The 14,969-nt window shown below is 40.8% G+C and overlaps 1 protein-coding gene across 1 annotated transcript in view; it reads right to left on the bottom strand.

Moving 5' to 3' along the window:
* The window catches only part of cacna1eb (calcium channel, voltage-dependent, R type, alpha 1E subunit b), an 83,883-nt gene that overhangs the window by 51,683 nt on the left and 17,231 nt on the right, over positions 1–14,969 (bottom strand). The window contains exons 4-5 of the mRNA XM_077559744.1: positions 11,346–11,452; positions 9,680–9,819 (exon numbers count right to left, since the gene is read on the bottom strand). Of these exons, the coding sequence (XP_077415870.1) occupies positions 9,680–9,819; positions 11,346–11,452 (247 nt within the window). The remainder of the gene's footprint in view (positions 1–9,679; positions 9,820–11,345; positions 11,453–14,969) is intronic.

Below are 14,969 nucleotides of genomic sequence, written 5' to 3'. Positions count from 1 at the left end.
AGGCCTTGGATCCTATCCTACGATTATCCAACACAACACAGTTTGTTTGAAATGGCAAGACACGAAAGCAGTCAGTTTAATGTCAACATATGCCTAACCACAGCCTTTGGGAAAAGCTAGGCGCTGGGACAAGTACAAAAAAAAAAAAAAAAAAAAAGAGTACACCTACATAGATCAACCGAACATCATCAAAGAGTAAAACGCTTCCATGGGAGGTGTTGATATGCTGGATGCGCATCTTGCATCTCGCATTTTAAATTTCCCATCAGGACCCGTCGCTGGTATTTGATACTTTTCTGGCACTTCATGTTTGTTGCGGTGATCAATGCATGGCTCCTTTACCAGGATAACACTGGATCTAAAGTTTCATGGTTTGGTTGCTCAGGGTTTGGTTGAAGTTGGAACAGCAAGAAAGTGGGGAAGGCCATCAACTCCTAGCTCCTCCTTACCCCCATCCCCGCCACCACCAAGATTTGTTCGAGTTTATCAGAGTGCAGATGTCCATTTTGACCAAATCGGCCATTGGCCTGTCAAGGAGGAAAATTGCCGTCGATGTGCCGCGTGCAAGGACTTCAAGACTGAAATACAATGTGAAAAATGTGCAGTACATCTCTGCATTAACAACAAATAAATTGTTTCAAAGACTAACACAATGTCTAGTGTAAGTTCTGACAGAACAGATTTTTGGATAAAAAAAAAGCAGTGATTTTTTTCCTGTGTTCTTGTTTCCATTGGCCAAAGTGTGTTTGTACATTCAAAATCCAGTTCTAACATGAAACAAATACAGTAAAACAAAAAAAAAAGTTAAATGTAGCAGTGCATTTGATTGATTATTTTTCTTAAATTCAAAATAGTTTACTGACAGTTTTTGCTATTGTGATTTTTCGAAGTGATACCCCTAAATCCCAAAAAGCCAAATTTTGCCCTAATCTTAAATTAGGGAATAAAGGGTTAAAATGGAAACATTTTTTTAAACAAACAAATTAGCTAATTAAATCCTTCAAACATTCAATAATAGCTAATAGCTAAAGCCGTGTCAACCTTGTATTACTGTTTTCTAATGTTTACAGTGTACAAAAATAGGGTTAAACTGTGAGATAATGACATGAAGAATCTGTTTGTTTTTGCAAATTAAAGGAGGTTAAGTGTTTTTGGACATTACTGACTGGGTTACTGAGCGCTGAGCTAATTTACCCCCTAAACACACTAATTTCCACCTAAGGTACAAAAATTGTGTAAAACTGTGGTTTCTTTAAGTGCAGCGTATTTGTCTGGGGTCTTTTATTTAATCTCTGAACAATTTTAAACATTAATAGACATCTTAACCTTAGCTAGCTCACAAGCTACCCCCTTTTTCTCCTTAAATAAATCAATGCTAGCTGTAGCCTAGCTCAATATTAAAGGCTAGTAACAGCTAATGATAATGACTGAAATGTTGCATAGTTAATGAGTTTTTTCAAACGCCCTCGTATTCCTCTGAAGGTTTTTTTTAAATTACAGGATGTTTGATGGTATTTTTGACATTTCAGGATTTAAAGCTCAAGCTAGCAAGCTACTTTTTAAAAAATATTATTCTATCCTATTTTTAAATACAGCTGTGTTAGCCCTACATTAACATTTTGTAACTGTTAAATAGTGTCTAAAGTGGGACTGTGATACAGTATTCCTTTGGATTTGTTGAATGGAACATTTCATTTCATTTCAAGAGATAAGTTCACACGCTAATGCTAACTTATAGCTATATATTGTGTCTGAAACGTTCTTAGCAAATAATCATGCTTCTAAAGGAAGCCACTTTATTTAAAATGTCGACTGTTATCTGACTTCTAAATGTCAACGTAGTAGCACTTAATCCAGATGCTAAAAGCAAGTAAAGACACACAAGAGATAGCCTTTTTTCCCCGGCTGTCAAGCTAAAAAAAAAATAATGTCTGTCATTTAAATGTGTCACAAGGGGGCAATTGTGCCGCTAAGTTTAGGAAGCTAGTCAACGACCACGAGTCACATTTTTTTTATTACTCCTGACCAAAGGCATCCGGTGTCCACCTGTGGCGATGAGTTTGCCGCCGTAGGACACGTCCCCGCCTATTTCAATTAGCCGGCAGGTTTCTCCTTCACTGCCACGCGCTGATCATAGCTAAGATGAAGACTTTTTTAATTGAGCCGCATGTCCCAACAGATTGGATTGTAGCGATTCATTAATATCAAATGGAAATGGATGCCGGCAGCGCTGGCCCAGTGGCCTCGATTGGATTCCCACGCGGCCTCCGTGACACATGTGCACGCTTTCTTTTAAGTCTGACTTACTTGTAATGCCACTTACTTGACTGTCTATGTGGCGGTGTGTGCGCGACAGATAGACAGGGAAGCAGATGTGTCGAGAGATAAATGTGTCAGATGGCAGGCAGGAAACCAGGCCGTCCGTCACCAAATGTGGTTTAAATTAAGCAACATGATCTCCGGGTTGCACTAAATACTGAAAAGTTACATGGATTCTGTTCACGCGTTTACAAAAATAGCTACAATGTCATTTGTATCTCAGGAGCACTTAGGAACCTATTTTCGTGCCCAGCCTAAGTCTAGTGCTAGCGCGGTCTAACCGAGCGCATGTGTGGAGTTTTCTTTCTTCTGGTATTTTCGTAGACGTGTGGCTAGAAAGAGGCATTTGCGCCGTTGTGGGAGTGAACATAGCGACTTGCTACCTGGCCAATGGGAACGGCTCCTCTCATTTTGGATGATGTATAGTTGTGAAGTGGGAAAGAAGACAAAAATAGAGTACTCAGTCTGGCACCACTTATGCTGATGCTCCAGAATAAATTACATTTTGTAATAACTCTCATTTGACTTGAACTAGATTAAGCTTCAAGCTAAAAAAAAAAAAAAAAAAGTTTCCTCCACAGAATTATGATTTTAGGGATGACAATTATCATAAAAGTTAACCATGTTCAATATTGTTTTTATATATAATGTGTGGTCACCAACACCTTGTTGTTGAGATGAGACATAAACTGTGTGACTGTGACATGAAATGGAATAATAAGAGCAACTGGTTGAGTTGAGCATAGATATCTATAAAGACTAGATGTCTCGTCTGCGCTGCTGGCCAATGGAATCCAACACCCGCACGGGGCGGCCATCTTGCCACAGTCATCTCGCTCCGCCTTTCTCGTTCATAACTATGTGTTTTTATCGTACATGTTTTTTAAATGCTTCAAAATAGCGGCTTACCAAGAATCAACAGATTATCGAGCGGTTTAGTTCTTTAGCGTAGCATACTTGTTAATAATTAATAATCCATAGAAGCCTTTAGTTAATAACTATCCATCCAGAATTATTACTTTATTAAAGTTTGTGAGGAAGCAAACCGTGTGTAAATCCGTCAAGTTTGAAGCGAGATAACAGCGTTTACGTTTGTTTAGATCACTCATCTTTGCTCACAGTCAATACAACAGACCAGAATGCCTGCCTGTGACAAGATGGCCAGCTGTGCGGACGTTAGATTCAGCGCCGTAAGACATCTAGTTGTTGAGTGTTTGTATAATGTGTCTTACGAGCAATTTATCCATCCATCCGTCCATCCATCATCTACCGCTTATCTGGGGTCGGGTTGCGGGGGCAGCAGTTTTAGCAGGGAAGCCCAGACTTCCCTCTCCCCAGCCACTTCAACCAGCTCCTCCGACGGGATCCCAAGGCGTTCCCAGGCCAGCCGAGAGACGTAGTCTATCCAGTGTGTCCTGGGTCGTCCCCGGGGCCTCCCGCTGGTGGGACATGCCCGGAACACCTCTCCAGGAGGCATCCGAACCAGATGCCCGAGCCACCTCAACTGGTTCCTCTCAACGCGGAGGAGTAGCGGCTCGACACTGAGTCCCTCCCGGATGACCGAGCTTCTCACCCTATCTTTAAGGGAGAGCCCGGATACCCTGCGGCGGAAACTCATTTCGGCCGCTTCTATCCGGGATCTTGTTCTTTCGGTCACGACCCACAGCTCGTGACCATAGGTGAGGGTAGGAACGTAGATCGACCGGTAAATCGAGAACTTTGTCTTTCGGCTCAGCTCCTTCTATACCACAACGGATCGATACAGAGTCCGCATCATTGCAGACACAGCATCGAACCGCCTGTCGATCTCCCGCTCCAACCTATCCTCACTCGTGAACAAGACCCCAAGATACTTGAACTCCTCCACTTGGGGCAGGATCTCATCCCCGACCCGGAGAGGGCGCTCCACCCTTTTCAGACTGAGGACTATGGTCTCAGATTTGTATGTGCTGATTTTCATCTCAACCGCTTCACACTCGGCCGCAAACCGCTCCAGTGAGAGTTGGAGATCACGGCTTGAAGAAGCCAACAGCACCACATCATCTGCAAAAAGCAGGGATGCAATGTTGAGGCCACAAAACCGGACCCCCTCAACGCCGAGGGTGCGCCTAGAAATTCTGTCCATGCGAGACATTTACCACAATAAAATGACATGGAGACCGCTACGCAGTTAGCGAACAAGCTAAGAGTTAGCCTAGCTTATTCTATGGACTGCGTGATGTACTTCCAATCTCAGCAGTGATCAGCAAATTGGCTTCCAGCAGCGGGAAGATGAGCGGACAGAAAACCTTAAGCAATTAAGCTGCTAGAAAAATGAGGAAATATATTCTGAGGGATCATTTTAAGTTCTTCAAAACAGTTGGTGGCTCAAATTAACCTTGCAGTGTGCCATTTTGCACTGGTTATCCCTCACATTACTTACTAAATTTTCCAGCTGCTCAAGCAGAAGGAGGAATTTAAGTGGAAAATAATTTGTAAGATCTGGAGTATGTCACAAATCTGGCGCAATTTCTTCTACTTCTACTACTTGAGGGCGGCATGGCTCAGGTGGTAGAGTTTGATCCTAAGCCTCCGTCGCTATGTAGTGTCAAGTGTGAGGATTTAGCTTCCTGATTGGCTACCAATCCGTTTCATGCTAGTCTGTGACTTGGCCCAATTTACCATTCACAAAAGGATTTGCCACCATAAATATTGGACAGTTTTAAGATTTATGATCGTTGGCTCCAGAGTTTTCCAAGCAGTTTAAGCGAGGAAATATCATTCCTTACACACACAACATCACAGGCTAATCGGTCTCCATAATCTGACATTTGATAAGAGGTAGAGAAAATGTTCAAATTTGGCCCGATTGTTGTTGTCATTCTTGTGTGTACCTCGCTTAAGATGTTATAAAAAAAAAAAAAAAATAATAAAAATAAAATAAAAAAATCGGTATGTGTGTACCAGTTAAGCGGCATAGCAGGTTGGATCATGAGAGAAAGTCAAAGCAAATGTTTATTTTATATAAGAGAGCGCATGGTCAGATGGAAAGACTGAGAGAGGGGAAAAAAAAAACATGTGGGTGTCAGGTTGAAACGAGATGTAAACACACCAAAAGCAGTCGTCCCTGAATGCAGCACGGTGCAATTAATTCACTAAACCCAACGCTCAAATTAAAACTCACATTATGTGTGTGTGCTTTTTTTTTTTTGTGTGTGCTTGCTAGCCCGCTGCTTCCCCCCCTCCCCCACTTCTCAGTGAATGGAGCGAGGCGCTGGGGGCGACCGCAAGCGGGTTTTAGACACAAGTGCCAATCCATTTATCCACCCACCTAACACGGAAGGCAAAGGCTGGCTGCTGCTGCTGCTCCATGGAAACGCGCATTTCCTATATTCGTATCACTGGGTCTGAATTGAGGAAATCTGCTTGACAAAAGCCAAAATCCAACGGTTGGGTCAAGCTTCACGCTATCACGAATAGACGCCTTCACAGAGCCTGTCGCTAATGGGAGGGGAGGTAGCGGGACGCTTGAACGCACCAACATAAGATGACAAAGCGTGTCTGAAATTAATCTTTCGCTCCACCAACCGCAGCCTAGTAAACGCAGAATGAATTTCGTCCCAACTAATTGCACACTCGCATTGCTGAGGTTTATTTTTTCTTAAAGTTGTTTGGGCTCTAATACAGTTGTCAGTTTAAAAATGGAGGTACTATATATGCATTGTAAAAAACGCTCACATGCAGTAAGTATACGGGGAAGCAGAATGTCTTCAACATGACCATTGTGATGAAATGGTAGATAGACTGCTTTTTCTATTGCGCTTTTAACTCATTCACTCGCAGCCATTTTCACTGAAGCAACCCCCTTTGCTCCCGGCTGTTTTACTGGATTGCGACTGATTTTGCAAGGCCCGCAGAATACAGACGCTCCCCAACTTACGAACGAGTTACGTTCCGAGCGATCGTTCGTAAGGTGAATTTGTTCGTAAGTTGCTTCAGTGCTATATTTTGTATTATAATTTATGTTTAAAGAGAATACGTACAGTACTGTACTACGTATGTTAGAGAGAGAGAGCGAAAGACACACACACAGTATGTACATGTACGTAATAAGATAAATAAAATGAAGTTTAACTTACTTTTGGAAGATGTACTCGATGCTTAAGGATTTGATGGAGGAGGAGGAAGAGGAGGATTTTATATCATGAGAGGTTCTTCGTCGTCGCTGGAATGGGCTTCAAAAGTTACTTCCTCCTCCGTAACTTCAATGTAGGAAGAAGTTGAGGTTTCGAGGAGAAGAAGATGAGGGTTGATGAGTATCTTCCTTGGAGGATTTACTAGAAACTGTCCGAAAGAAGCGATCTAACGACGATTGCACAGTTTTCTTCTTTTTTCATCATAAATGATGCGGTAGCACTGTATGGCATCATTCAATTGATTTGCAACCTTTGTGCAACGTTCAATATTTGGGTCTTGCTGCTCGAAGAGTGCGATGGCTTTATCTATGAGCGACAGGCGTTTCTTCTTCTTCCTCCTCCTCGACACGTTGCTGAGCCTCCAATGCTGGGTGAGCTCTCACAGCGCCAAGCGGCGGTATTAGCGGCGGAAAGAAGCACTACAGTACTCGGAAAAAGGTGCGCAATACAAAATCGAACTTACAGCATCTCTTTCCGAACATTTTTTGACATGCGCGCAGACATGTTCGTATGTACCGTTGTTCGTAGCACGAATGTTCGTAAGTAGGGGAGCGTCTGTATTGTGTTCTGTCGCTATAAAAACATGGAACCAACCAAAAGAAAGATTAGAGTATCTTCTTTCATCAGGAAAAAAAAGTATATTTGTGTCTGTTTCCGTTTTGCATCAATTAGCATTAGAATATAGCTAAGCTTCATCATTATTCACAAAACTGGAGAAAAGAGCTTGTTGATCCTGGTTGATCTCTTAGGCCTTGTTCAGACTGGCAGCCCAAATCCGTTTTTTAACCCATCCAGATTGAATGTGGATGGCTCTTTTGTAGTCTGAACAGTCACAAAGCACATGAAATCCGATTTTTGCTGGACGGATTGAAACCAAATGCGGGAGGTAGTTTCATATCCGATTTGGACAAGATGCTCGAAACACTCGGAACGGATATCTACGCGCGCAAAAACCAATGCGCCCGTCAATATCCAATCGGTTTCTCGGATGCTCGGCTGTCAAACGCCTTGACGGCTCCACTGCCCCTTCGGCTCCTCTCACGCACAACCGAGAGAAAGAAAGAGAGAAAAAAAGAAAGAAAGAAAGAAAATGAAAAGAATGGGAAGTACGGAGCAGTAAACAGCGTCACACTACATGCGCTGGGCGCCGCCTCCGTTTGACGTCGTTGCTACAGCAACCTGTCAGATGGGCCAATAACATGGCTCAGTTTGAACAGGGCCAGATCGGATTTGGACCCTTGCTGGACAGTCGGCCCTAAAAATCTGATTTGAGGAGGAATCCGATTGGAGTCACATATGCCTGCAGTCTGAACGCAGCCTTATACTCTGCTGCCACCTGCTGGCCGTTTTTCTAATAACTACCATTGCTTTAAGCGACCGCTTCATGTCACAAGCTGCATCAAAGCCTTCTGTATGCTCTAGCATAAAAAAAACGTGTAAATACATTTTTGGGAGTGAAGGACAAAGTATTAAAAACGTATTTACCCGTTGGAATGAGTTAAGAAGTGCCCAAAGCACTTCACAATGCCTCACATTCACCCATTCACACACAGTGGTCAACTGCTGCCATGCAGGGCGCTGCAAAGTCCACTGGGAGCAAATCAGGGTTCAGTCTTCAGTGTCTTGCTCAAGGACACTTCGACATGATCACCAGGGGTGAGGAATCAAACCCATAACCTCACGGATGGGAGACAACCACTCTCCCACTGAGCCATGCCGTCCCACTAAAGCTCATTACGAGTAATGATGCAGCAAATGTCCAAACTGTAAATATGCAATGTGATACTTCCAATGTCCAATATGCTACCGCAAATGTCCTCTAGCAACACAATACCGCAAATGTCACATATGGATACATCAAATATGTTTAGTAAGAGATCCAATGTGATACCAAACATGTCTTGTATCAATACCAGAAAAGTGCGACAACATCAGTGTCCAATGTGTACAACAAATTTTTCCAGGAGCAATTTGGAGATTTGATGTCCTGATACCAAACATCTCCACTGACGATATGTTAACTCATTCACTGCCATTGACGAGAATAGACGTCAAAAATTCATGTGAACTATTTCTATTAGTTTAACAATTTTTCATTTAATTTCATTTTTTATGAAAACCTATTTTTTTTATTGTACAATAATAACAGATACAAAATTATCATGCGATTAATTATGATTAAAAGCCCCTTTTTTTTTTTTTAATTAGGTCTATCAGGCGATTACATTTTTTAAAATTGTAATTAATCACATGACTTCACTAGTTAACTAATGATTAATCACAAATTTTATGTCTGTTCTAAATTTACAATAATTTCTTTCCTTCTAGGTTTTCATATGATTTTTTTTTTTAAACTAATAGAAATAGTCAAAATAATTTTTGGGACGTCTATAGCCGTCAATAGCAGTGAATGAGTTAAACGTCCAAAACAATACATTGAAAAACTCACTCGAGTGGCTAACAACTAGCTGGAGCGTCTAACAAGAGTGGCTAGCGGGAGAAGCTAGCAAAAGCTAGCAAAGCAGAGGGACACAAGTAGCAGTGATGACCACCTGCAGGCCCCAGCTGTGGTATGTAAGCGGCGCTCGACCCATTGGGTCTGACACGAGCTGCTAGCACCACCAGAGGCTAACTATGTTCGCAAAATTCTCTATCCGTAGCAGAAAGATGTCGACGAAACATGTCAGCTTCCTGCACTTCTTTAATATAATTAGCGATTACTAGACCTATATATATATTTATAAATGATTTTTTTTTGCATATTATTTAAAATAATATTCTAGCGCTATATAATACACACTGTCCCTTTAAATGTCTTGTTGTAACAATACTGGAAATGTCAATACTTGAACGGGTCAGTTGTGATTCTGTCAAAAAAGCAACATTATTACAAATTTCCATTGTGACACTGCAAGTAATAAAACGTCAAAACTGTCAACTTAAGTTGCAACGCTGCAAATGTCCAAGATGATAATGCAACATTACAACCAGTTGTGATCCATCAACCATCCAGCATGAAACAAGCCTGATTTCGGTAGACAATTCCAGACAAACCAAGAAAAGACGTTGATTTCTGAGCAACTGCGATTATTTGCCTTCGCGCGAGCCAATCCAAAAACAACGTTTGGCGAGGATCAACTTGGGCTAAACAAACATTGCGGTTGCCATGGAGACGGGCCACTCACCCACTGAGCACCACGATGAAGTCCATGACATTCCAGCCGTTCCTCAGGTAGGAACCTTTGTGGAAAACGAAGCCCAGCGCCAATAGCTTGATGCCCGCCTCGAAGCAGAAGATCCCGATGAAGTACGGCTCGGTTTTCTCCTGACGGGTCAGAATCGTCGTGGTCATAAACATGTCGCACAGTCAAAACAACAGCATGTATTCTGGGACGTGTGTTAACCAAACAACCTGCAATTATAAGTGTGTGTGTAGCAGAGAGCACGAAACACACAACTTCAGAGTTCATAGTTGTTTATATTTGCAAAACATGTCTCATGACACGCGTGACCGCTGCAATTGACATGTTTACTGCAGTTTTACACAACTACTGTAAACCGCAAATGTTCCCAAATATCCAGTAGAGGTATTGCAAATGCACAGATACTGTGAAAGTTCAAAGACGATACTACAATTTTAGAGGACTGATACATCGAATTTGAAGTTTTGTGAAAGTTTCCTAGCGGTGAAGCAAATGTCGAGTCCCCATAAAAAGATGTCCCGTACCTTCTTTGAAAAATGTTTAGTATACAGGTAAAGTCCAAATCCACCAATCAACGATCAATAAAAACCGATTCATTTGATCACAAGATGAAGCAATATGTCTATTTTAAATAGCTTCTTTGTTTACTGTACACATACAGTGTATTTTTTTTAATGTATGTATTTATTAATGTTGTTTAAAATGGGACTGTGTATATTAACGCATTCACTGCCAGCCATTTTCACTGAAGCAACCCCTGTTTGATCTCTTATACTCTGCTGCCACCTGCTGGCCGTTTTTGTAATAACTACCATTGCTTTAAGCGCCCTCTTCAGGTCAGAGGCTGAATCAAAGCCTTCTGTACACTCTACCATAAAAAATAAATAAACGTATAAAATATGTTTTTGGGACAATATTTAAAGTAGAATGTTTTTATCAATTTTTGGGAGCAAAAAATAAATAAATAAAAAACATATAAAATACGTTTTTGGGACCATGGCAATATTTAAAATAGAATGTTTTTATCCATTTTGGGGAGCAAATGAGTTAATGAACATTTAAATATGCCAGATTATAGGGCTGCTAAGTAATCGATGGAATAATCGATAGCATAATCGATTCCCAAAAGATTCGCTTGTGACAGCCTGAATCGATTCCCAAACTTTAAACATGAATATGATTATATATTACGACTTACTATTAATACTGCAGTCATTTGAGCCAGAGTATTTGCAGTATCGTAACACAAAATAAATCGGTCATGGTATCGATTAGCAGACTCATATAAGAACCACACAAGCAGCAGAGCGTGTGCAGCAATGAATGAACTTTTTTTTATTTTATTTTTTTTTTTAAATATGGCCAAAATTAATTTGTGGTGGCCAACAACAGGTAGTAAGTACTGTATGTAGGAAACACTGTAGTTATTTTGCGGAGCCAATCAATGACATCATTGATCGATCGGTGAATTGAAGATATCGTGGCTAATGAAAAAAATAGCATAAAATGCTAAATACCGGTTGATGGGATTCATCAGATCTGTGTAAAGTCTACATTGTGTAAAGCACATGGCTCTTGAAGTTGATGTCAATAGCTAAATCTTTGACTTTCAAATCACGCTGAATATTTTCCACGCATATGCACTCACCAGTCTCTTGGCCATGGGGGTCTTGTCCTCTCCGGGCAGATGCTGCTCCAGAGCCAACACCACACAATTGGCGGTGATGGTAGCCAGGATCATGTACTCGAACGGAGTAAGGACAACAATGTTAAGGAAAACACTCACATATAAAGTCGACATACAGTGTGCGAGTTCTGACTTTTTGAAAAAACCCACAATTGCGTCAGCCGTGCGCAATCACAAGAACAACCTGATGAATGATTTTTCAATGACAGATGAATTAAGGCTTTGTTCATGTTTTGTGATACGGAAGCGAATATGTTAGGAAGCTGCTGTTGCTACGGCAACCTTCAAGCCTTTTGAAGTGCTTTTCATGGCGAGCAGGTGAGAGAGGGAGTCGGCGAGGGTGGGAGCGCAACTCGAGTGCTGCCGAGTCACCTTGGCCCGACTGGGAGGACGAAAAACTCTGACACACCTGAAGGCTGTTAAGTTACTGAAAATGTACAGTTTTGAAGAACAGCTGTCAAAATGAATCGATTAATCGACAAATAATTGATTATCAAATTAATCCACACCTTTTTTAATCGTTCTGAGCCAAATCCTCTGATTTAAGCATATCAACAGTAATTGTTCACTGATTTCTGTAGTCCTTAATGAAAGAAGAATGATTAAAGCAGTAACTAATTAATTAATCACACAAAAATATTGCAATAATCATGAATTAATGCAGATTAATCGCACTATTAATTTTGACCATAGATCAGCCTTTAGCGTGACAGCGGATGGTAACGTTTAAGGTAGCACAGGTTGTGTTTGAACAATAATCATCACTACATGCATTCAAGCATTAAATGAATGACATTCAAAATATTTTCAAAATTATAAAATATAAAATATTTAAATTTTGCAAGTAATTAACTGATTAGAAAAAGAGGATGAGCGTGTGCAGTGGATCAAAAAATGTTGAAGACGTCCTCATAACATTAAATGTCAAAAGATTTAACGTAACAGGTGCTCTTCAAATTTGGCGGGCAAAAAAGCCTTTTTAATTAAGCGATTAAATTCTAAGAAATTCTAAAATGTGATTCATCTGATTAAAAAATATAATCATTTGACAGCTACAATCAAAATTAGACATTTGCAAACAATGACCGACCCGACAACATCAATCCATAATAATCAACGCTGAATAATAATCAATGGCTTATAAACAGGGGAAAACGCTTGTGTAATACACTTTAATGCAAAATGAAAATCAATCTGATTAGTCAATTAATCCATTGAATAATCGATAAATTGATTCTGAAAAATATTCGGTATTGACAGATAGCACGATGCAAATGAATTTCCAGTATAAATATGATCGGATCATGTAAATGTTCAAAGCCAATATTACAAACTGGTATTATAAATGTCATTTTTTGTAAATATCTAGTATCAATATTATGAATGACCAGTATCAACATGATGAATGTCTACTATCTACTAAATCAGGGGTGGCCAAGTTTGGTCCTCGAGAGCCACTATCCAGCCTGTTTTCCATGTTTCTCTCCACTAACACACCTGATTCATAATCAGGATCGTTATCAGGCTTCTGCAAAGCTTGCTGATGAGCTGATCATTAGAATCAGCTCCGCTGAAGGAGGAAGACATGGAAAACAGGCTGGATAGTGGCTCTCGAGGACCGAACTTGGCCACCCCTGCACTAAATGGATGTCCAGTATTAATGTTTGAAGTTCCAAAGTAAGTCCATGCTATTTTCTTCCAGGTCCATACTGTGCTCCCTTTTAAAGAGCACAGAATGGGCGGGCCTCTTTCCTCATGTCTCCTTTTTTTTCCCCCATCTAAGAAACTCGGGGCACTAATTAGCGCACCGTCAGGCTTCCCACTCTGTCACTTTGTTAGTCACTGTTTTGTAAAGTTGTGACTGCGAAGAAGAATTTGTTCGTTTTTTACCTACTTGGCCATTAAATTCAAAACTAATATTTTGTTTTGAGTTAGTGAGAGCTGAGCGTGAGGAAGCCTCGAAGTCCGTGTCTCCTCCTCCAGTGAAAGGAGGTCAGCGCCTCACAGAGGACCGGCTGGGATGGTGACCTGGAGGCCGCAGCGCTTACTCACAACCTGGTGCTCACTTTGACAGTGCCAATTATTGATAGCAGCTCAAAATAACAGCACATGCTATCGGCAGGGTTGGGAGGGTTACTTTTAAAATGTAACAGTTACAAGTTACCTGCTAAAAAATGTGGTTAGTAACGTAATCCAAGTACCATAATATGAAAGTAATGTAACTGGATTACTCCAATATTGAGTATGCTCATGAAGACAAAATACAAATAATTATCACCACAATATATATTCTATACAATGTGCCCCCTGCTATTTGCGGGTGAGAGGGACCCGGGCAGCCTACAAATAGCAAAAGTCATTGTGTATTAAAAAGCATGTAGGCTATTGATTGATTGATTGATATGCTGTTTTTGAACTGTCACTGAAAGCAACCACACCTCACAGTTTGACAGACAGACAAGATAGATAGATAGATAGATAGATAGATAGATAGATAGATAGATAGATAGATAGATAGATAGATAGATAGATAGATAGATAGATAGATAGATAGATAGATAACTGCAAAATGAACTTTTATCCCAGTCACAAGTTTAGCCGTGTATATGTTGTGCATGATGTTTTAATAGTGAATTGGTGGGAGGAAGATTTGTTTGGAAGGTGTAACTCACATTATGGTTGTAGGCTAGCGGGCTAGCTAGCAAGAAGCTACAGCGCGTAGCATGCCGCCGGACTCTCAGCTCAAACTTTCGCTCCGAGTAAGTTCCAGGGAATACCGGTCGCCATTTTGTCCCGTCCGTGAAGCTTTTTCAAAGTGCCCGCGTGTGGAGGACACGACTAGTCAGTTCGTTCGTTCCCACCTCCCCGACATGTAGCAACTGTCCCACACGTGCGGGCGGGCTCTCTCTCTCTCGCTCCCTCTGTAATCCCCATTTTTGATAAATGTACCTGTAATCTGATTACATGTTTTTAATAAAAAAGCCTTTTTTGTCTACATTTTCCCCCAACCAAATTTGAAGAGCACGGGTTATGAGGACGTCTTCAATATTTTTTTTGATCCACTGCACACGCTCATCCTCCTCTTTTTCTAATCAGTTAATTATTTGCATAATTTAGAATGGGAAAAAAATGACCCAATGATGAACAAATATTCTAAATGTGGTACGCAAACATTAAATGCTTTACTTTAATGCAGGAAATTATGTTTATTGCTCAAACTGCTTTTAACGTAACCATCCACTGTCACGCTAAAGGCTAATCTATGGTCAAAATTAATAGTGTGATTAATATGCGTTAATTTATGATTAATGCGATCATTTTTTGTGATTAATTCATCAATTAACGCTTTAACTTTGACAGCTCTAATTACGACCAACATGGTGGTAATTGTTGGAGGACATGTTGCAAATAAAGGTTATACAAGGTCAAACTGCTCTCCATACACAGCTGTCATGTTCCACTTTGGAGGCAGCAAATTGCGGCATGACTTGGAAAGTACAAGAGTGACGAAGCATTGTGCTCAACAGCCCAAAATCACGTTGAATTCATCTGAATGTTTTGCACTTGGACCGGCCGGTGGGGGAA

Source organism: Vanacampus margaritifer, chromosome 2, assembly GCF_051991255.1.
Source record: "Vanacampus margaritifer isolate UIUO_Vmar chromosome 2, RoL_Vmar_1.0, whole genome shotgun sequence".
Classification (NCBI taxonomy): domain Eukaryota; kingdom Metazoa; phylum Chordata; class Actinopteri; order Syngnathiformes; family Syngnathidae; genus Vanacampus; species Vanacampus margaritifer.
The sequence above is the reverse complement of the archived record's forward strand: the minus strand, read 5'-3'. Positions and strand labels throughout refer to the sequence as shown.